At 49.2% G+C, this 23,424-nt stretch overlaps 1 protein-coding gene across 1 annotated transcript; it reads left to right on the top strand.

The window, feature by feature from the left end:
* The first annotated feature begins 933 nt into the window (after positions 1–933).
* Positions 934–23,219, top strand: LOC115460722 (zinc finger protein 271-like). Its single transcript, XM_030190485.1, has 4 exons — positions 934–967; positions 9,029–9,139; positions 21,801–22,400; positions 23,158–23,219. The coding sequence occupies exons 1-4, from the start codon at positions 934–936 to the stop codon at positions 23,217–23,219; spliced, it is 807 nt and encodes a 268-aa protein (XP_030046345.1).
* The last annotated feature ends 205 nt before the right edge of the window (positions 23,220–23,424 follow it).

Raw genomic sequence — 23,424 nt, 5'->3', positions numbered from 1 at the left:
GTCTGCAGCCCCTCATTACCTCTCTACCCTCATTTCCCCTTACGTTCCCGCCCGTAACCTCCGCTCACAGGACAAATCCCTCCTCTCAGTACCCTTCTCTACCACCGCCAACTCCAGGCTCCTCTCATTCTGCCTCGCCTCACCCTATGCTTGGAATAAACTTCCTGAGCCCTTACGCCAAGCCCCCTCCCTACCCATCTTCAAATCTTTGCTCAAAGCCCACCTCTTCAATGTTGCTTTCGGCACCTAACCTTTATACCTTTCACAAAACCTAGACTGCCCCAATTTGACTGCCCCTAATTGACTGACTGTACATTTGACCTTTAGATTGTAAGCTCCTTGAGCAGGGACTGTCCTTCTATGTTAAATTGTACAGCGCTGCGTAACCCTAGTAGCGCTTTAGAAATGTCAAGTAGTAGTAGTAGTTATTCCCATTGCGGTTTGTTATACTGCTTTGGAAGCTTCAAATACTGAAGAGGCAGTGGAGCTAGCTGGCCATAAGGCACTATGGTTTTTGAGTGCTCTCTATCTCCCCCTGCTGGTTGATGGACACAACCCATACGTAATGGATTCATCTGCTATGACTAAAGGAAAGAAAATTACCAAGGTAAGAACCTAATTTTCCCATGCTTCCACTTCCAAGTAGAAGTAGCTGCCTTTCCTAAAATGGCTGCTTATCCTTGCTTGCTGATTTACACATGCAATGGGTGTCTTACACCTGCACAGGGCATCTACATTCTAGATCATTCCCAAAATGTTAAATGAATAAAGGTAGCTGAAATCTAATGCTTTCTGAGCACCCCCACGTTTCCCTGAGTGTATTTCTGATTTCTGTTTCAGATGCGGGTGACATTTGAGGACATCGCTGTCTCTTTCTCCCAGGAGGAGTGGGAGTATTTAGATGAAGGGCAGAAGGAGCTTTACAGGGAGGTGATGAAGGAGAATTATGAGATCCTGATCTCCCTAGGTAAGAATTGCTTTGTCTTCATTTTCTTAAGAGGAACAGCGTCTGATTTAATAGAAATTTGGCATATTTTCTGTACCTTCTGCACTTTGAAGTCTGATCAGAATGTGTCTCGGCTCTGCTGATTGTCTTAGGGTGCCTCAGTCCCGATCCTTACACTGTTATCTTAAGACCTTCCTGTGTGTCCTACAAGTTTCCTCCTCTTCCAGTCAAAGAGAGATTTTCCTCTAGTTCTTCTATCATGACTGAAAAAAGGTGCAGAGCATCACAAATACTCAGTACTTGGATGCAACAGAGTGTGTTAAAATAGCTACTGAGACCAGTCAAAAGTGTGGTGCTGTGTTCATTGATCATTTCCTCAGCTTTTGACACTGTGAAGCTGCAGAATTGTCTCCAGGATCAACACATGATAAGAGTAATACAAGAAATCATCATTAATTGCTGATTTCATGTGTTAACTAAAGCGGAGTGTACCAGATCATGACAAGGATCAGTCTTTGTTCCTGCTCTTTTCAACATTCTGTTTAAACCACCCCTCTCTAGACCTCCAGGGAACCCCTCTGGGGTGTTGGGGAACCCCTCTCCACGGGGAGGGAGTTTTGACACGGAGGCACAGAGGGGTTGACAGAAGGCGCAGTTCAAATCTAAGCCCCAGGACCTCGGCTTTCTGGCCTCTGGGGTCTAGGTGAATCTTTGGCCATTTATTTTGCCACATAATGTATAGATGAGTAAAAGATAATTTACTTGTGTGCACACTATTTGTGTGAGACTGTTCAAAGAAACAGATAGACAATCAAAAGATTGAAACTCAGACTTAGAGAAGGGTAGTGATAGAAATAGTCTTTATTCTCACCAATTGAAACTTCAAGCTGGTACACACATCAGTCAGATCTCAGTTCAACCGACCGTAGCTTCGCCCTCAGACTGGCATTGGGGAAGGACTCCGATTTCAACTCAGATTTACATTTCTTATATAGTATTTGCTGCCCATACAATTCAATGGAGAGACACTTTTTTTTTTTTCCATCTGTAAATCATACTTAACCGCAGGTCAGGAGCCCACCTACCCCCCCCCCCTCCTAATATTTCTCAATAACGTCAATTTCCGGACTTGTAAACATCTTTCCTAATATAGAGAGATCAGTTTTATATCCTGTGATTCTAGGTGCCATTTTAGCTGCAGCAGACTCCATTTTCTGAACCAAACTTTTTAGGATTTTAGCCATTAATTCCTTGATCTTGGCTTTTGCACTGCTTTTGAATGTCACACTAAATTCTAATAAGGCTTATCAAGCAGCCCTGCTTCTGCAGGCGCTCAGCAACAAGGCCATCATCAGATTTTCAGGCCTAATCAGTGCTTTTCAGCAGTTTAAGCTATGTAACTCGGCCCACCACTATTCCAGTGGATGGGTCTCAAGCTGGGACACATATTAACAATTCATAGAGCGGGTCTTTCACAGTATTAGGTATGAAACATCTGTGTTTGCCAGTGAGTTGTTATCCTCCACACCAGCAGCTGTTTGGAGGGCACCCAGGTGTCGTTATGGAAATACTAGCGTAACTTTATTTCCATATCATCAAGCTGATCAATCCATAGACTGGTGGGTTGTGTCCATCTACCAGCAGGTGGAGATAGAGAGCAAACTTTTGCCTCCCTATATGTGGTCATGTGCTGCCGGAAACTCCTCAGTATGTTCTCTATCTCAGCTGGTGGTGGTCACACACAGCAGCAGCTCTGGCTAGGCCTCCAAGCCTAATTCTTAGGTTTTGTTGAGTGCCTGGGGTTGAGGGCTCTTTTGAGCAAGTGCAAACCTGGTGGTGTCAGGTCCCTCCTTTTCTCCCCCCTCCCGCTGGCTCCGTTAACAAAAAAAAAAAAAATAATTTTGAACGTCCTTAAAGGCGTTTATTTCGACGTTTATTTAAACGTTTATTGCAGCTACTCACTGGGACACCAGGTCGTTACAGCTTGGAGCGGCAAGCAGGTAATTTTTACCTTTTTATAGCGGGCAGGGGGTTCCCCGATTCTTCTCCTCGTGGCATATGGCGTCGGAGGGCGAGGGCGCAAAGAGTCGCTCCCCGGATCGCTTGAGCGCTTCTAGAGGGGATGCGGGGGTCTTAAAGCCTGATTCGCCCTTGTTGGGTGACAGTTTCGTGACCGATGAATGTCCCGGTCCTTCCTCCGGCGTGGCGGTTTTTCCCGCCATAAACGCCCATCCCCCGCTCCTCGCCTCCGCCATCTTGGCCGGCCACGCGGCTCGGACGGCTTCTTCTTGGGCCGCCCTTGAGGTTGGAGACATTAATGCCATGAACGCCCTTAATTTGGGCGACGGCACAAAAGCGGCTAAAGTTAAGCGCTGTTCTTCCCGCGCGGCTCCTTCGCGGAGTGTCGCGCCGGACGCCATTTTGGATGCGCAGCATGTCTCTCCCCCGCTCTTGCGAGCGCCGGTTGAGGGTGCGTCTAGGGCTGTAGCCCAGGCTGCGGAAGTGCACAGTCTGGGGGGTTTCTCCCCCGAGTTTGTTTTGCTGCTGCATCAGACCTTCCTTATGCAAAACGCTGCCCCTGCTCCCTCGTCTGGTAAAGAGGTTGAGGTTCCCAGAGGTAAACGCCCTCGGGTTGTTTCCCAGGCCTTGGAGGACTTTGTCTCCTCCGATGTAGATGAGGGCAGCGTATCTGAGTTCTCCCAACGGTCCTTTGCGGATTACTTGGAGGAGATGGATCCCCGCTCGGATGCAGCGGATGACCCCTCTGCAGCGCGGCTTTTTAGCTCAGAGGATTTGCCCAACCTGTTGATACAGGCCATGGACACTTTGAAGATTTCCTCTCCGGAGGACGTCTCTCCCTCAGCCCCTGTTGGCTCTGCCATTATGCTGGGGACGAAGCGCCCGCCTAGAACCTTCCACGTGCATGATGCCATGCACACCTTAATTGCGGCTCAATGGGATGTCCCAGAAGCGAGCCTTAAAGTGGCTAGGGCTATGTCCCACCTCTATCCTTTGACTGAAAGGGAACGTGAGGCCTATCTGTGGCCTACCGTGGATTCTTTAATCACTGCGGTGACTAAGAAAACGGCGTTGCCGGTGGAAGGTGGCACGGCCCTAAAGGACGCCCAAGACAGAAGATTGGAGGCGGCCTTAAGGTCGTCCTTTGAGGCAGCTGCTTTAAGTTTGCAGGCCTCAATTTGCGGCTCCTATGTGGCCAGGGCGTGCCTGACTATGGTGCAGCGGGCTTTCCCCTCGGATCTTTCCTTGAGGGCTGATTGGCCGGCCCTGGAATCGGGCTTAGCCTATTTGGCAGACTTGCTGTATGATGTCTTGAGGGCCTCAGCGAAAGGCATGGCTCAGACAATCTCTGCGCGGCGGTGGCTTTGGCTGAAACATTGGTCTGCTGACCACGCCTCTAAATCCCGCCTGGCTAGATTGCCTTTTAAAGGCAAGCTGCTCTTTGGGGTCGAGCTGGACAAAATCGTGACCGATCTCGGCACGTCTAAGGGCAAGAAGTTACCAGAGGTCAGGGTTCGGGCTAGTACTCGCCCTGGTACCTCCAGAGGACGGTTTCAGGAAGCCCGTCGGTACCGCCCGGGCAGGTCGGGCTCCTCTGCCCCCTCTTCCTTCAAGAGGAACTTCTCCCCCAAGCAGCATTCCTTTCGCAGAGACTGCCGTCCCGGAGGTGCTCCCTCCGGTCCTCCCCCAGGGTCTCGTACCCAATGACGGGGCCTTGGTCCACGCCTCAGTGCAGATTGGAGGACGGCTGTCCTCGTTTATGGGCGAGTGGACCACAATAACTTCAGACGCTTGGGTGCTGGAAGTCATCAGAGACGGCTACAAGCTAGAGTTCTGCCGACCCTTAAAAGACGGGTTTGTACTCTCTCCCTGCAAGTCTCCGGTCAAAGCTGTGGTAGTGCAGCAGACCTTGAACAATCTGATCCGCCTGGGGGCGGTCGTTCCGGTGCCAGAAAATCAGCTTGGCAAGGGATGTTACTCCTTTTTCTTTGTGATACCAAAGAAAGGAGGTTCTGTACGGCCTATCCTCGACCTCAAAGGGGTCAATTGGGCCTTGAAAGTTCGGCACTTTCGCATGGAGACCCTCCGCTCTGTTATAGCGGCAGTGAAGGCAGGAGAGTTCCTGGCATCCTTGGGCATCAAGGAAGCGTACTTGCATATTCCCATCTGGCCTCCTCATCAACGCTTTCTGCTTTTTGCAGTACTGGGCCGACACTTCCAGTTCAGAGCCTTCCCGTTCGGGTTGGCTACTGCTCCGCGGACCTTCTCCAAAGTAATGGTGGTCATCGCGGCCTTCCTGAGGAAGGAAGGAGTTCAAGTCCATCCTTATCTGGACGACTGGTTGATCCAAGCCCCCTCTTATGCAGAGCGCGGCAAAGCTGTGAACCGGGTGGTTGCTCTTTTGAGCTCCCTGGGGTGGATCATCAACTGGGAGTAAAGCCAGCTGCGCCCGACTCAGTCCCTGGAGTATCTGGGAGTTCGATTCGACACCCAAGTGGGCAGAGTGTTCCTGCCAGACAATCGGATTGTCAAGTTTCAGGCTCAGGTGGACTAGTTCCTAGTAGCCTCTCCTATTCGGGCTTGGGACTACGTGCAGCTGTTGGGCTCTATGACGGCCACGATGGAAGTAGTGCCCTGGGCCAGGGCTCATATGAGACCACTACAACAATCTCTGCTGCTGCGCTGGACTCCGATGTCGGAGGATTATGCTATGCGCCTTCCCTTGGACCCAGCAGTGCGCAAGGCGCTGAGCTGGTGGACGCAGACAGACAAGTTGTCTGCAGGAATGCCTCTGGTGACCCCGGAGTGGATTGTCGTCACGACAGACGCCTCTTTGATGGGCTGGGGAGCCCACTGCTTGGGAAGGACAGCGCAGGGGCTCTGGTCTCCTGCAGAGGCAAGTGGTCTATCAACCTCCTGGAACTCAGAGCCATTTGGTTGGTGTTGTTGGAGTTCATCCCGGTACTGGTGTTGAAGCCTGTACAGGTCCTGTCGGACAATGCCACGGCTGTGGCCTATGTCAACCGCCAGGGAGGTACCAAGAGCGCCCCTCTAGCCAAGGAGGCCATGAATCTATGCCAGTGGGCGGAAGCGAACCTGGAACAGCTGTCAGCGGCCCACATTGCCGGAGTCATGAATGTCAAGGCGGACTTTCTCAGTCGCCATACCTTGGAGCCCGGAGAGTGGCAGCTATCTGCTCAGGCGTTCTTGGGCATCACGAAGCGCTGGGGCCAGCCGAGCCTAGATCTGATGGCGTCATCGGCCAATTGCCAAGTGCCGCGCTTTTTCAGCAGAGGACGGGACCCTCGATCCCTGGGAGTAGATGCTCTTCTCCAACAGTGGCCGACACAAGAGCTTCTCTATGTGTTCCCGCCCTGGCCCATGTTGGGCAGGGTGCTAGACCGGGTGGCAAAGCATCCCGGCAGGGTAATCCTGGTGGGTCCGGATTGGCCCAGACGTCCCTGGTATGCGGACTTGATCAGGCTCTCAGTCGGCGATCCTCTGCGGCTGCCAGAGGAGCAGGGCCTGTTACATCAGGGTCCCGTGGTGATGGAGGATCCCTCCCCCTTTGGTCTTACGGCCTGACTATTGAGCGGCAGCGTCTGAGAAAGAAGGGCTTCTCAGACAAGGTCATCGCCACTATGCTGAGAGCGAGGAAGCGCTCTACTTCTACTGCTTACGCCAGGGTTTGGCGTATCTTTGCAGCATGGTGTGAAGCAGGCTCACTTTCTCCCTTCACTGCTCCAATTTCTTCAGTGTTGGCGTTCCTGCAAGAAGGTCTGGACAAAGGCCTGTCGCTCAGTTCCCTGAAAGTTCAGGTAGCGGCTCTGGCTTGCTTCAGGGGCCGCCTGAAGGGTGCTTCCCTGGCTTCGCAGCCAGATGTGGTGCGCTTTCTCAAGGGAGTTAATCACCTGCGCCCTCCTCTGCACTCAGTGGTGCCTGCGTGGAATCTCAACCTGGTGCTAAGAGCATTGCAGAAGCCGCCTTTTGAACCCTTGTCGAGGGCATCTCTGAAAGACCTGACGTTGAAAGCAGTCTTTTTGGTGGCTATCACTTCAGCCAGAAGAGTTTCCGAGCTCCAGGCACTCTCATGTCGAGAGCTTTTTCTGCAGTTCACTGAGGCAGGAGTGACTATTCGCACAGTGCCTTCCTTCCTGCCCAAGATTGTTTTTCGCTTCCATGTGATTCAGCAGCTCTGTCTCCCTTCCTTTCGTAGGGAGGTCTACCCAGAGGAATACTCTGCTCTCAATTTCTGGATGTGAGATGAGTCATCATCAGATACTTGGAAGTGACCAATGATTTCCGGAAATCGGATCATCTGTTTGTCCTGTTTACAGGTCCTCGTAAGGGTCTGCAGGCTTCTAAGCCTACAGTGGCAAGATGGGCAAGGAAGCCATTGCAGCGGCTTAGGTGGCCGCGGGGAAGGCCCATACCTTTGCCAGGCATTACTGCTTGACTGTGGCTGCTCGGGCGGAGGCCCGGTTTGGAGCTTCAGTGTTGCGGTCAGGGATTTCTATGTCCCGCCCTGGGTGAGTACTGCTTCGGTACATCCCACCAGTCTATGGATTGATCAGCTTGATGATATGGAAGGTAAAATTATGTATCATACCTGATAATTTTCTTTCCATTAATCATAGCTGATCAATCCATAGCCCCTCCCAGATATCTGTACTGTTTATATTCTGGTTGAATTTTAGGTTCAAGTTTAGCCTTCAGTTACTTCAGGAGGACTTCGTGTTCAAGTTCTTCTTTCACTTGGATTCTTCAAGAGTTGAGACGAGTTTGTGTTACAGTGAGCTGCTGCATTCCTCTCCCCTCCGTTTTACAGGGCTGGATTGAGATTTAAATTCTGCCGGCACTCCCTCCCGCTTCGTGCGGCTGTAGGGCAGCTTTGTACCCCTCCCGCTTCGGCGGTGTTAGGGTCAGTCAGCTCCTCCCGCGGTTGCGGTTGCAGGATAAGCCAGATCCCCCCGCATCGGCGGGTGTGGTGTCCCTACCCCGCTCCGCGGGGATGAGCTGGACGGATTCCCCTCCCCCACTTGTGTGGGGATGAGCTGGGTTAATTCCCCTCCCCCGTTTCGGCGGTGGTGAGCTGGGCAGAGTGTCCCTTCGTGGGTGTAATTCTCTAAGTGCTGAGTCCTGCGGATGGAGCTTTGATATCGACATACTGAGGAGTTTCCGGCAGCACAAGACCACATATAGGGAGGCAAAAGTTTGCTCTCTATCTCCACCTGCTGGTATATGGACACAACCCACCAGTCTATGGATTGATCAGCTATGATTAATGGAAAGAAAATTATCAGGTATGATACATAATTTTACCATCATCATGCCTTAATGTATAGGCAGTTACAGTTAGACCAGCCATAGACCTGGCAGGTGTCTAAATATGACAGCAACTGTAAGTTACACATATGGGTGGGAGCCCTGCCCGTGCTCTGACCGTGTGTAATGCCCCTTTGCTTAGGGTGCTTATGTGAGCAAGTGCAAATTATCTTTCTATTTATGTGTGCCAGCGGCACGTAACCGTAGGCGCATAATTACAGAATTGATATCCGTGTCTTACTTGGCATCAGGAGTGTCCGTGGGGAAAGTGAGATATGAGCCTTTGCCTGCACTAAACCTCTCCTTTCATCAGCAGGTGTTTCTCCTCTTCAGTTCTCGTATAATTTTATACTGTGACAGCAGGGACGGGAGTGTAAAAATGTTGATTTGAATTTGAGGGGAGAGGGAGCTGAAGGGCTAAGCGGTCACCCTTTAAGACAACTCACTAGGGTCTCCCAAAACAGTTCTTTATATTAAGGGATTTTATAATGTGCCAATTTCAAACAATCACAGCCCCCCGATTCTTAAGTGATAGACATTTTTATAGTAAAAAAAACTTGTGACCTGTTCCATTACCAGAGTACTTGAAGCGAGGTATAATAACCCCCAGATCCCTCTGCTTTTTGATGGGTGGCAGGAATAGATCCGTCATATTCTTTTCCCTTGAGAACTACTTCTGTCTATTTTTCTGTGAATATAAGGAAAATACCGCTAATATTTTTGTATTCCTGGAAACAGGCTTTGAAAAGGTCAGTCGTGATGCATTATCAAGGATTAAACAAGAGGAAGAACCATATGTCTGGGATCCCCATGAGTCAAGAGAGAGAGAAGTTACTCACTCAGACACAGGTGAGTAATAATACTGTGCAGAGTAAGGGCAGGTATTACAGAATACAAATGAATAAAATGAATGTACAGAGCAAGAGGAGGTATTACAGGGTATTACAACCAGGCCTTTAATGGAAGAATTAACTAACTTGTTATTCCTTGTCATCAAGCAGATGAAACCATTACGTATGGGTTGTGTCCATCAACCAGCAGGGGGAGATAGAGAGCACTCAACTTTTCACAGTGCCTCATGGCCAGCCAGCTCCACTGCCTCTTCAGTATTCTCTATCTCCCCAAGCAGGGTGGCTGCAGCTTCTTCGAGCTCCATCAAAATTCTGCCTGGGGGTGGCTCCTGGCTTGCCAGTTGTTAGCCGGGGTGTTAGAGGCTACAGCAGCTTCATTTTGAAGGCACATAGGTCATCCCTCTCCCTGCCTTACCCATGCCCCCGTGGATGTGGACATATTAGCTTGCTTTTCCCTGTCCTTTCCCACTCAGTGGATGCAGGCACATTGGTTCGCCTTTCCCTGCCTTTCCTACTTATCTGAGCCTCCGGAGTGTTTTTATTTACCTCTTTTGCCTCTGCTTGCCTCACAGCGTTAAATAAATAAATAAATAAAGTCACATTGCGCTTTAGCGCAGCGATCTTGGAAAAGAGGTTTTTTTCTTGAGATTCTTCTGCAGGACCGGAGCTGTGATACTCGGTCTAGTGAGGTAAGAGTGTTTTCTGACTCCTCCGGGGTGGGCCCGCGATCGGGACGTTTTTGGCGTGAACCGCCATTTTTTAATTTTACCGCCGTTTTCGGCGATGGCTGCGGAGACTGTAAAGCGCTGTTCTAAATGTGGCAAGCGCAAATCGGTAGCGGGGCTCTGTAATTCGTGCTGTACAGACGGTAGAGCCGGTCCGAGCATGACGAACGGCAATCTTTTACGCTCTGAGCTGGCAGCGGACGCCATTTTGGATTTTCCACATGGCGCGGCCTCCGTTGCAACGGAGAGCCCTGAATCCGGGGGGGGGGGGGGTCCTCTGAGTGAGGCTAATAATAGAGCTGATAGCCCTGGGCAGGATCCGGGCGGTCAGGGAGCGGTTTTCTCCCCTGATTTTGCTTTAATGCTGCATAGGGCATACATGCTTAAAAGAGCTCTTCCACAGGGATCTTCGGACCCTCTGCCTGCCCCCCCAGTGGATCCTGGCCTTTTGGAGTTGGCTTTGCCTGTTTCTTATCCTCCTGATAAACGCAGAAGGGCTTTCCACTTCTGAGTGTGGCATTTTCACATGGAAACCCTGCGCTCCGTCATTGCGGCGGTACAGCCAGGAGAGTTTCTCACGTCTCTGGACCTGAAAGAAGCTTATTTGCACATACCAATTTGGCCCCCGCACCAGAAGTTTCTGTGGTTTGCGGTGTTGGGAAAACATTTCCAGTTTCGGGCCTTGCCTTTTGGCCTCGCCACAGCTCCCCGAACCTTCTCCAAGGTTCTGGTGGTAGTAGCTGCCTTTCTCAGGCGAGAGGGTATCCGGGTTCACCCGTACCTAGACGACTGGCTCATCAGAGCAGACTCAGAAAAAGAGTCATCTAGCTACAGCCAGAGTGGTTTCAGTCCTTCAATCTCTGGGCTGGGTCGTCAATATGGCCAAAAGTTACCTGACCCCCTCGCAATCTCTAGAATATTTGGGGGCAAGGTTCGACACAGCCTCGAGCTATGTGTTTCTTCCCGAGCAAAGGCGGTGCAAGCTTCAGAATCATGTCCGTCTGCTCCTGAGGATGCCTCGCCCGCGAGCTTGGGACATTGTCCAGCTGTTGGAATCGATGACGGCCACCTTGGAAGTGGTGCCATGGGCGAGAGCGCACCTGAGACCTCTACAGTATTCTCTACTTCAACGATGGTCTCCAGTATCTCAGGATTATCAGTGCAGACTTTCTTGGCTCCCTGCGGCCCGCCTCAGTATGGAGTGGTGGCGCTCGGACAGCATGTTGCGGCGGGGAATGCCGCTGGCGTTCCCCGATTGGTGCCTAGTGGTGACAGATGCCAGCCTGAAGGGCTGGGGTGCACATTGCCAGGGGAAGCATGCCCAGGGTCTGTGGACGCCCGACGAGTCGGAGTGGTGTATCAACCACCTGGAGTTGAAAGCGGTGTTTCTGGCTCTTCTGGCCTTTCAAGTGACCCTGGAAGGATTGGCTGTCCGAGTGATGTCGGACAACACGACAGCAGTGGCCTACATAAATCGACAAGGCGGCACTCAGTTCAGAGCTCTAGCCGCGCAGGCCGAACAAATTTGCCACTGGGCCGAGCTGCATCTACAGTCAATGTCAGCAGCTCACATTGCAGGTCAGAGCAACGTGCAAGCCGACTATCTAAGCAGGCATCAGATCGATCCAGCGGAGTGGGAACTAGCAGACGATGTATTCCTGCAGATATGTGCCAAATGGGGCAAGCCAGTGATGGATCTTATGGCGACCAGTTCCAATGCCAAAGTCCCGTGCTTCTTCAGTAGACGGAGGGATCCTCGCTCTGCTGGGTTGGATGCCTTGGCTCAACCCTGGCCCCTGGGCTTGCTGTATGTCTTCCCTCCGTGGCCCTTGATAGGGCGAGTGCTCCTGCGGATTAGGCTGCATCCAGGAGAAGTGGTGCTCATCACCCCGGATTGGCCCAGGAGGCCTTGGTATGTGTACCTCCGACAGATGCTGTTGGAGGCTCCCTTTCCGTTACCTCTGGTTCCGCACCTGTTGTCACAGGGTCCGGTGGCCATGGAGGACGCCTGCCGCTTTGGTCTTATGGCATGGCGATTGAGAGGGCGCAATTGAGAGATAAAGGCTACTCAAATAAGGTAATTTCCACTCTCCTGCAGGCCCGTAAGCGCTCCACTTCCGTGGCTTGGATTTGGCGACAGTTTGAAGTCTGGTGTGTTTCAAGAGCGTTTTCTCTGTTGCGGGCTTCTGTCTCGCCGATTCTGGACTTTTTGCAGGATGGTGTACACAAAGGCTTGGCCTATAATTCCCTGCGGGTGCAAGTGGCAGCATTGGCCTCCCTGTGTGGCAAGGTTGGAGGCGTGTCCTTAGCTTCTCATCCAGATGTGGCACGGGTTCTTAGAGGGGTGCTTCGGCTCCGTCCTCCCATGCGGGCACCTTGTCCAGCTTGGAACCTGGGGTTAGTATTGAAGGCCCTTCAGGGGGCTCACTTTGAACTGCTTCGGCGTGTTTCAGAGAAAGATTTGACACTGAAGGCCGTCTTTTTAGTGGCCATTACCTCGGCGAGACGGGTGTCAGAGCTCCAGGCGCTGTCCTATAGCGACCCTTTTCTGCAATTCTCAGAATCAGGGGTCACGGTTCGGACCGTGCCTTCCTTCATGCCTAAGGTGGTTTCAGCGTTTCACCTAAACCAGCCTGTTTTTCTTCCCTCCTTTGTTGAGGAGGAGCTTCCAGATTCATTTGGGCAGTTGCACCTTTTGGATGTGCGCTGGACTCTGTTGCAGTATCTGCGAATTACAAATTCTTTCAGGACCTCTGATCATCTTTTTGTGCTGTTGGCAGGTCTTCTCAGAGGGTCTTCAGCGTCTAAAGCCATTATTGCCCGTTGGCTCAAAGAAGCTATCTTTTCAGCATATCTGCTGTCTGGCCAGGCTCCGCCTTAAGCCTTTAAGGCACATTCCACAAGAGCGATTTCCTCTTCCTGGGCGGAAATTGGAGCACTATCTCGTCATGAAATTTGCAGTGCTGCAACATGGGCTTCTAAGCTCTCTTTCGCCCGACATTACAGGCTGGATGTGGCTGCCAGGAGGGATGCGCGCTTTGGAGCACAGGTGCTAGCGCGTGGTGTGGCTTGTTCCCACCCTATTTAGGGATTGCTTTGTTACATTCCATACATAATGGCTTCATCTGCTTGATGACAAGGAAGGGAAAATTAGGTTCTTACCATGATCATTTTCTTTCCTTTAGTCATAGCAGATGAAGCCATGAGCCCTCCCTGTATGATTGTCTGTATTGCAGTGATTCTGATTTTAGGTGCTGTTCTTTTTCCTGAAGTTATAGTCCTTCCTTGGGGAGTCGGAAAACAGTCTTCAGGATTCTTGTTACAGTTATAGGATGATGAGTTCATTCCCTCCAGTTCATGTTTTGGGAGGATGAGTTTATTCTCTCCAGGAGGATGCAAGTATTCCCTCTGTTTATACAAAGTGGAGGATGAGTTTATTCCCTCCAGGAGGACGAGTTCATTCCCTCCTTTTTTGGAGTTTATGCCCTTGTTAAGGGGCCATCATTCGCTGTGAGGAAAGTTCATGTTATTCCCATTGCGGTTTGCCATACTGCTTTGGAAGCTTCAAATACTGAAGAGGCAGTGGAGCTAGCTGGCCAAGAGGCACTGTGAAAAGTTGAGTGCTCTCTATCTCCCCCTGCTGGTTGATGGACACAACCCATACGTAATGGCTTCATCTGCTATGACTAAAGGAAAGAAAATTATCATGGTAAGAACCTAATTTTCCCATCTCACTCATACACACACAAGGAGTGACACGGGCTGCACATACTGCAGCAAGACATGTTTATCCACTCCTACCCTAGCTGAGATAATATTTAATCATCTCTCTACCTCATGTGCAATTTCCTTTAAATTTATTTATTTATTTGTTACATTTGTATCCCACATTTTCCCACCTATTTGTAGGCTCAATAAATTATAGACCACTGATGAGTAATATTCTACTGAATAAAAGGAGGTATTACGGAGCAAAGCCAAGCTTGAGGACTTATTACACAGTACAGTTGAGTAATAATACTTTCTTTGTCATCAACAGCAGATGAATCCATTAACTGATGGGTTGTATCCGCCTATCAGCAGGTGGAGATAGAGAACACTGAAAGCACATGGTGTTCCTAGACGCCCAACTCCCTCTGCCTTCAGTATATCTTTATCTCCCAGCAGGTGTGGACGTCACTTCTCAGCTCCTGGATTTCTGCCTGGCGTGGCTCCTGTGCTTTGCCAGTAGAGCATGGGGTGTTGTGGCTGGTGGTGCCCACTTTAAAGGCATACTTGGTTTTCCCTGTCCCTGCCTTACCCTATTGCCCCTCCTCCCGGAGTTCCTCTGTGGCTGCCTGCCTCTAACTTTCCCCCGAGCTTTTGGCTGACGCGACGAGTGAATACCCCGTCTGAGGGGGACTCTTCACTCTGTTCTCCCCCGTGGTCTAGTTTCGGGGAGTCTGAGGGGTCTGGCAGGACCTCACGGACTGATGATCCAGATGAGGGTGGCTGCTTGCCACAGGAGTTGGATGACCCTAAAGCGGTTCGGATCTTCCACCGCGACAAGCTGCCAGCTCTCATTTCTGATGCCTTACAGGCCCTTTGTATTGAAGATCCTTACGAGTGGGCTGCCTCTTCTATTAATCCTAGGATGGCTAGCACTAAGAAGGCTTCTCTGGCTTTTCCTGTGCATGCTTCCATCCAAGAGCTTATTTCAGCTCAGTGGTCTGACCCTGAGGGTCCCTTGAAGGTGGCCAGGGCTATGTGTCACCTTTACCCCCTGAGGGAAAGTCAGTTGACCCTCTTTGGGATGCCTAAAGTGGATGCTTTAGTCACGGCTGTGACTAAAAAGACTACTCTCCCGGTGGAGGGAGGGGTTGCTTTGAAAGATATGCAGGATCGGCGGCTGGAATCCACGCTGAAGCGGCCCTTTGATATCTCGGGCCTTTCCTAACGGGCGGCTATTTGCAGTTCCTATGCAGCCCGGGCCTGCCTTTCCTGGTTGCAGCAGGTGGTTGAGCAGCCCGCCGATGGAGCGGGTTCCCTCGCTGAGGTCGGCCCGAGTATGGAGTCTGCCCTGTCTTTTTTGGCTGATGCCCTTTATGATCTGGTCACAGCTTCGGCTAAGCAGATGTCTGTGACGGTTGCTGCCTGCCGCCTTCTTTGGCTCCGGCATTGGGCGGCTGACATGGCCTCTAAACAAAGGCTGTTGAGGTTACCCTTTAGGGGCCTTCTTTTATTTGGGGAGGATTTGGAGAAGATTGTTAAGGACCTAGGGGACTCTAAGTCCCAACGGTTGCCTGAGGATAGTCCGAGGCCTTCTTCCAAAAGTCCTTCTTTTCCCTCCTCTTCCAGGCCACATTTTCGTGAAGCTCGCAGGTATCGCCCGGTGCGCTTTGCGGGGTTTGGTCAACGTACCTGTTTCCAGAAGAGGAACTCTTTCGTTTGGACAAACGCGTGTCGTCGTCCGGGCAACGTCCAGGAGTTAAGGGGCATCCTCCACAATGATGGGGCGCCGGTCCACTTGTCGGTTCCCGTAGTAGGGAGTCGTCTCTCCCTCTTTTTTGAGGAGTGGACCAAGATTACTTCGGATCAGTGGGTCCTAGACCTGATCAGAGAAGGTTACCGGCTAGAATTTGCCGTCCCAGTAGGAGGCCGAGTCAACGAGGCCTTAGGAATGCGACACTTCCGCATTGAAACCCTGTGCTCTGTCATTGCGGTGGTACAGCTAGGAGAGTTTCTCACGTCTCTGGACCTCAAGGAAGCATACTTGCATATTCCCACCTGGCCACAGCACCAGCGGTTTCTCCGGTTTGCAGTATTGAGCCAACATTTCCAGTTTTGTGCCTTGCCTTTCGGCCTGGCGACAGCCCCTCGGACTTTTTCCAAGGTCTTGGTGGTCGTGGCTGCCTTTCTCAGGCAAGAGGGTATCAGAGTTCACCCTTATCTCAACGACTGGCTCATCAGAGCAGATTCGGCAGACGAGAGTAGACTTGCCACAGCCAGAGTTGTTACAGTTCTTCAGACTCTGGGCTGGGTAGTCAATATGCCCAAATGTCACCTGACCCCCCTCTCAGTCTCTCAAGTATTTGGGGGTCCGGTTTGACACCTCTTCAGGGTTCATTTTTCTTCCCGACACCAGGTGGCTCAAGCTTCAGAATCAGGTCCGCCTGCTCCTGCGGATGCCTCGCCCTCGAGCTTGGGCTCCTGGGATCAATGACGGCCACCATAGAGGTGGTTCCCTGGGCGAGAGCTCACATGAGACCGCTGCAGCTTGCTCTGCTTCAGCAATGGTCTCCGATTTCCCAGGAATACCAACACAGACTGGCCCAGCACAGTATGGATTGGTGGCTTTTCGAAAGCAGGCTGCGGCAGGGGATGCCACTGGCTCTTCCTTTTTGGTGTCTGGTGATAAAGGATGCCAGCCTTTTGGGCTGGGGAGCTTATTGCCTGGGACACTATGCTCAGGGTCTGTGGTCCACCGCGGAAGAGGGGATGGTCCATCAATCGCTTGGAACTGAGAGTGATATTTCAGGCTCTTCTGGCCTTCCACAGGACGCTGAAGGGTCTTCCTGTCTGAGTTCTGTCGGACAACATGACAGCAGTGGCCTACATCAATTGCCAGGGCGGCACTCAGTGCAGGACCCTGGCTGCGGAGACGTCTCAGATCTGCAACTGGGCCGAGCGCCACCTAGAGCTGCTGTCCATGGCTCACATAGCTGGTCAGAGCAACGTGCAAGCCGATTTCCTCGCAGACATCAAATCGACCCGGCGGAATGGGAAATGGCAGAAGAAGTTTTTCTTCAGATTTGTGCCAAATGGGGGACTCCAAGCTTGGATCTCATGGCGTCAAGCGTAAACGCCAAAGTCCCTCGCTTTTTCAGCAGAAGGAGAGATCCTCGCTCGGCGGGGTTGGATGCTCTGGCTCAAACTTGGCCCTCGGGCCTCCTGTATGTGTTCCCTCCTTGGCTCTTGATAGGGCGAGTTCTACTTCAGATTCACCTGCACCGAGGATTGGTGATTCTCATCGCCCTGGATTGGCCAAGGTGTCCATGGTACGCGGATCTCCGGCGGATGCTGGTGGACGCGCCTCTTCCTTTGCCTCGGGCTCTGAACCTGTTAGTTCAGGGTCCGGGGACTATGGAAGATCCTTGCCGCTTTGGTCTTACAGCCTATCTCTTGAGAGGGCGCAATTGAGGGACAAGGGCTATTCTAATAAGGTTATTGCCACGCTCTTGCAGGCTCGCATGCGGTCTACCTTTGCGACTTATGCTCGAATCTGGCGCACTTTTGAGGCGTGGTGTACGCCAAAGTCTATCTTGCCGACTCTGGCAACAGTCTCACTTTTGCTGGACTTTTTGCAGGACGGGCTACAAAAGGGCCTGGCCTACAATTCCCTTCGAGTTCCAGTGGCAGCGTTGGCCTGCTTCCGGGGGAAAGTCTCCGGATTGTCCCTTGCTGCTCATCAGGATATTCTCCGTTTTCTGAGGGGCGCTTCGTCTCCGTCCTCATTTGCGATCGTCTTGTCCGGCTTGGAACCTGGAGCTTGTGTTGAAGGCGCTCCAGCGATCTCCGTTTGAGCCTCTTAAACGGGCTTCTGAGAAGGATGTGACTCTCAAGACAGTTTTTTTAGTGCAATGACGTCGGCTAGAAGAGTGTCTGAGCTTCAGGCTCTTTCCTGTCAGGATCCTTTTCTGCAGTTGTCGGAATCTGGGGTAACTGTTCGTACGGTGCCTTCTTTTCTGCCTAAGGTGGTTTCAGCATTTCACCTCAACTAGCCCATCTTTCTTCCTTTCATCTCTAAGGAGGAGTTTCCAGACTCCTTTGGGCAATTGCGTCTTTTGGATGTCCGCAGGGCTCTGTGGCAGTATCTGCAGATGTCAGATGAGTTAGGAATTATGATCATTTATTTGTTCTGTTGGCAGGTCCCCGACGGGGGTTTCCGGCATCTAAGGCCACTGTAGCCTGATGGCTTCAGGAACTCATTTTTTTGGCTTATCTGCTTTCAGGGCGGTCGCCACCTGAACTGTTTAAAGCACACTCTACAAGGGCAATGTCCTCTTCGTGGGCTGAAATGGGTGTTTTTTCTCTTCAGGAGATCTGTCGTGCGGCTACCTGGGCTTCTCAGCTCTCTTTTGTGCGGCATTACAGGCTGGATGTGGCAGTGCGGCAGGATGTGCATTTTGGAGCGCAAGTGCTTGCTCACGGAGTTGCCTGTTCCCACCCTACTTAGGGAGTGCTTTGGTACATCCCATCAGTTAATGGATTCATCTGCTGTTGATGACAAGGAAGGGAAAATTAGGTTCTTACCTTGATAATTTTCTTTCTTTTTAGTCACAGCAGATGAATCCATGATCCCTCCCTGTCTGACTTTAGTTTTTTCTACAGATGTTGCATACAGACATTGTGTCTCATCAGGAGTACTTGAAGACAAGCTATCAGAGTTACTACATGCTGTTTTTATTGCAGGAGGTTGATAACGTCCCTCCTTTGTTTGTTCTTTGCCCCAGTTCTGGGGCGTTTGTTCTCTGTGAGGAAAGTTTATGTTATTTTGCCTTTTTTATTCACTCTGCTTTGGAAATGTCATATACTGAAGGCAGAGGGAGTTGGGCATCCAGGAACACCATGTGCTTTCATGATTAACAGTGTCAAATGCGGCGGATAGGTCGATGAGGATGGAGTAATGACCTTTGGATTTGGCAAGGAACAGGTCATTACAGACTTTAGAGAGCGCAGTTTCTGTCGAGTTTAGAGGGTGGAAACTGGATTAAAGCGGATTGAGGATGGCATGAGAGCAGAGAAAATCAAGGCAGCGTCTGTGAACGGCACGCTCAAGTATCTTGGAGAGGAAAAGTAGGAGGGAGATGGGGGCGGTAGTTGGAAGGACAGGTAGGGTCAAGTTATTGTTTTTTGAGGAGTGGTGTGACTACGGCATGCTTGAAGGTGTCAGGGACAGTTGCAGTGGAGCGAGAGAGGTTGAGGATATGACAGATGGGGGGGGGGTGATAGTAGGAGAGATGGTGTTAAGTAAGTTGGTGGGGATGGGATCAGAGGAACAAGTGGTGCATTTTGAGGAGGAAAGAAGGTGGGCAGTTTCCTCTTCGGTGAAATCAGGAAAAGAGGAGAAGGAGGCCTGGGTTGGTTGGTTGAGGGAGTGGGTTGAAGGGTGAAGAGGAGGAGGTGGCTTGGTAGTGAACTCAAGGTTGATCTTTTGCACCTTGTCGCGGAAGTAGTCAGCCAGTGATTGAGGAGAGAGTGAGGGGGGGGGGGGTGGGAGCAGAGGGCACTTTGAGGAAGGGAGTTAAGGGTGGCGAAGATACGACGAGGGTTGGAGTTGAGAGAGTTAGTCAATTGGGTGTAATAGTCCTGTTTGGCAAGGAATGGGGAGGACTGGAAGGAGGATAGCATGAATTTGTAATGAAGGAAATCGGTATGGGTGCGAGATTTCCTCCAGAGGCGTTCAGCAGAGTGGGCGCAGGAGCGAAGGTATCGGATGCAAGGGGTCAGCCAGGGCTGGGGATTAGTACGCCTTGTGGGACGGGGGATGGATGGTGCAAGGGTGTCCAGAGCAGAGGAGAGAGTGGCATTGTAAGCGGAGACAGCCTAGTCGACAGACTCGGAGTACATGATGGAGGGGAGGAGATTAGAAATACTTGTGGATAAGGTGGGAGGGTCAATAGCCTGGAGTTTCCTGGAAGTATTGGTTAATGTTGGGCAGGGCTGAGGGGGGGTGATGAAGTGTGAAGGTGATCAGGTGATGATCAGAGAGAGGAAGAGCTGAGGCGTAGAAATTGGAAGGTGAGCAGGTAGAGGAGAGGATGAGGTCAAGACAATAGCCATTTTGGTGAGTAGGGGTGGTGGAGCACAGCTGGAGGTTGAAGGAGGATGTCAGTTAGGAACTGAGAAGCGTGAGAGTCGGCTGGGTCATCAGCGTGTATGTTAAAGTCACCTAGAATGAGGGACGGAGATGAGGGTTCAAGAAAAACGGAAAGCCAGGCATCGAAGTCGGTGAGGAAGGAAGAGAGGGATTTATCAGGGGGGCGGTAAATGACTGCAACTCTGAGTGGCAGCGGGTAGAGTAGACGGATGGAGTGGACTTCAAAGGATGAGAAGCAGTGAGACTGCGGTAGGAGGAGGGGTTGGAAACTACATTGAACTTCATTGAAGCAGATTCCCAATCAACCTTAATAACAATAAACTGTACAGTAATACACAAAAATCAGAATAAAAAACATCTTCAGTATTACCACACACACTCATACCTGATCATAAAACCTAGAAAATATGACATTTTTTCACCTCTGCATGTTCATAGAAAAACGTCACAAGCTGCCACCTGAAGGCTTCAGCCTTTAAGCTTCAGTGAAGTGTTTCCAAAGCTCAAACTCAACAGAGGAGAAGGCAGTGGCCTGAGCTGTAACTATTTGAGCCAGCTGACCAGAATGCGATGGGTCACTTTACCCTAAAAATGTAAAGCCAGTGTTCTGAAGAGAGAATAAAATCTTGTTATATGAATAGGAAGCATTTGAATCAAATATAACCATCTTGGAAAAATATTCATTTTGATAGGTGCATTTCTACCAAACCAAAGAAAATAGATTGCTTAAGTCTCGTTTCACTTTCATGATGACTTTACTGTAGTTTGTCTCACAGTGAAGTTGTACAAATATATATTTACTTCCCTATTTAAAATAATTATTCCTTGAATCATTTTCAGTAAGTCAAGCTGTACCTGCTCTACACCACCTTGTATGAATCTCTTCATAAAGACAGTTAATAAATCCCAATAAATAAGTAAACTAAGGGTCCAGATTGAGGTTGAAAACTTCAGTTTTCCCTGATAGTTTGAGTACGATGGCAGAGTTATCTTCAAATTTGTCCCTGCTATAACATGGTCAAAGACTTTTTTATTCATTAATAAAGGAACAGCAGTCTCTTTAATAGTTTGTGAGGCCACAATACAGAAATCAAGTACAGTAACCCATTCTAGAGGTGACATAAGCATGAAGTAATTGTAGATTTACAAAGGAAGCTTGTATCGGACCGACCGTTCACTTGTCTATTAGATTGTAAGCTCTTTGAGCAGGGACTGTCTCTCTTTGTTAAATTGTACAGCGCTGCGTAACCCTAGTAGCGCTCTAGAAATGTTAAGTAGTAGTAGTAGTATGATGGAAGAAATCTGCTGGTGAATCCAGCCGTCCTTCCACTAATTTTTATTACTAGATTAACACCATGTACTATGGAAAGAGTTCTCTGACGTGTGAAGAACCACAAATATCTTCCAAAATCCAGCTTTTATTCCTTTGTCTTAAACATAGTAAATGACGGCAGATAAAGACCTGTACCATTCCTAAGGTTCATGCAGGCACTTTTCCAAATGCCTCAAAATAGCTGCTTGATCTTCCTTAAATGAATGTAGACAGGGCCATTGAGGTGTGTTTTTTTTTTTCTCTCTTGACACATCTGCCAATGACCTACTCATTGCTTTGAAATGTCCTATGAGGGGAAGTTCTTATGTATAACTTGGCCCCTCACTGGAGGAGTCAAGTTATACATAGGAACTGCCCCTTATAGGAACACACTTAGTATGACCTTTGAAAATACATTAGTTAATTCATAATTTGTGTTCAAAGTGCCGTCCTTCAACCATGACACATTCATGATGTCTTGAACGCCACTGAGCTGTTGGCTTAATGAATTCTGGGGTTTCATTCATTAAAAACTCGATAGTTTTGCATTCTTGAAGTTCGGAGCTCCATTTTGTTAAAAAATAAAATGCTGGGAAATGAAGTTCAGGCAGAATGGTGCCTGGTGAACTTTTGCACGTTCTTACCAATTTTGGATCCTCTGATGCACTTTCCTGCCTGTGAGCCCAGAAAATTCTGTTTCTTGATCAATAATAGTTGTCCATATAAGTAATACATGACTAATGTCTTCTTTTCATATCCACAGTTGATGAGGCTCTACAGAAGCTCAAGCAAGAGCAAAATCACGAAGAAACTCCAGTCGAAACAGAACAAATACCAGGACAGTCAAAAAATGTCTGTGAGAATATTTCCCAAGGGATGGAGAGGAGACACGCAAGGAATCAGCAGGAGTTGGAGAAGGAGCAGAGAGACCCTGCCGGAGAAACACCTTCTGGAATTACTGAGAGTGAGAGAAGTGATGGGGAACTCATAAACATCCCTGAGCACCAGAGACACTTGAGAACAAAGAGTCCCTTCCAAGATAGTAACAGTGATCCAGAGCCTTCTAAACTCCCCGAAGAAGAGAGGACAGAGAACGAATCCTTTCTGTGTGACATCTGTGGAACAATCTTCAATATGAATGATTATTTCTTACTGGATAAGAGAACCAACAGTAGGGTGAGATCCTTTTCTTGCTCTCAGTGTGAAAAGAGTTGCAGAGAGAAGATAAATTTGAAATTAGACCAAAGTTTTAGTTTATCCTCAGTTCTGAAAAGCAACGAAGAAGTCCACGGTGGACAGAAACCTTTTCCATGTAGTGAGAGTGGTAAAAGTTTCAGTGAGCTGTCACAGCTGAAGATCCACAGTGAAAATAAATTTTTTACATGTCCCGAGTGTAATAAAAGTTTTACTCGTTCATCACGCTTAAAAATTCATCAAATGATCCACAGTGGAAAGAATCCTTTTACATGCACTGAGTGTAATAAAAGTTTCACCAGGTTATCAGGCTTGAAAATACACCAAAACATTCACAGTGGAAAGAAACCTTTTCCATGCACTGAGTGTAATAAAAGTTTCATGTGTTCATCACGCTTAAAAACTCATCAAATGAGCCACAGTGGAAAGAAACCTTTTACGTGCTCTGATTGTAATAAAAGTTTCACTTCTTCATCATACTTTAAAACTCATCAAATGATCCACAGTGGAAAGAAACCTTTTCCATGCACTGAGTGTAATAAAAGTTTCATGTGTTCATCACGCTTAAAAGTTCATCAAATGATCCATAGTGGAAAGAATCCTTTTACATGCACTGAGTGTAATAAAAGTTTCTCTTCTTCATCATACCTGAAAACTCATCAAATGATCCACAGTGGAAAGAAACCTTTTACATGCACTGAATGTAATAAAAGTTTCATTTGTTTATCACACTTAAAAACTCATCAAAAGATCCATAGTGGAAAGAATCTTTTTACATGCACTGAGTGTAATAAAAGTTTCTCTTCTTCATCATACCTGAAAACTCATCAAATGATCCACAAGGGAAACAAACCTTTTACATGCACTGAATGTAATAAAGGTTTCATGTGTTTATCACGCTTAAAAGTTCATCAAATGATCCATAGTGGAAAGAATCCTTTTAGATGCACTGAGTGTAATAAAAGTTTCTCTTCTTCATCATACCTGAAAACTCATCAAATGATCCACAATGGAAACAAACCTTTTACATGCTCTGAGTGTAATAAATGTTTCACTTGTTCATCACACTTAAAAATTCATCAAATGAGCCACAGTGGAAAGAAACCTTTTACATGTTCTGAGTGTAATAAAGGTTTCACTTGTTCATCACACTTAAAAATTCATCAAATGAGCCACAGTGGAAAGAAACCTTT

Source organism: Microcaecilia unicolor, chromosome 1 (genome assembly GCF_901765095.1).
Source record: "Microcaecilia unicolor chromosome 1, aMicUni1.1, whole genome shotgun sequence".
Classification (NCBI taxonomy): domain Eukaryota; kingdom Metazoa; phylum Chordata; class Amphibia; order Gymnophiona; family Siphonopidae; genus Microcaecilia; species Microcaecilia unicolor.
This window is presented reverse-complemented; position numbering and strand designations above follow the sequence as displayed.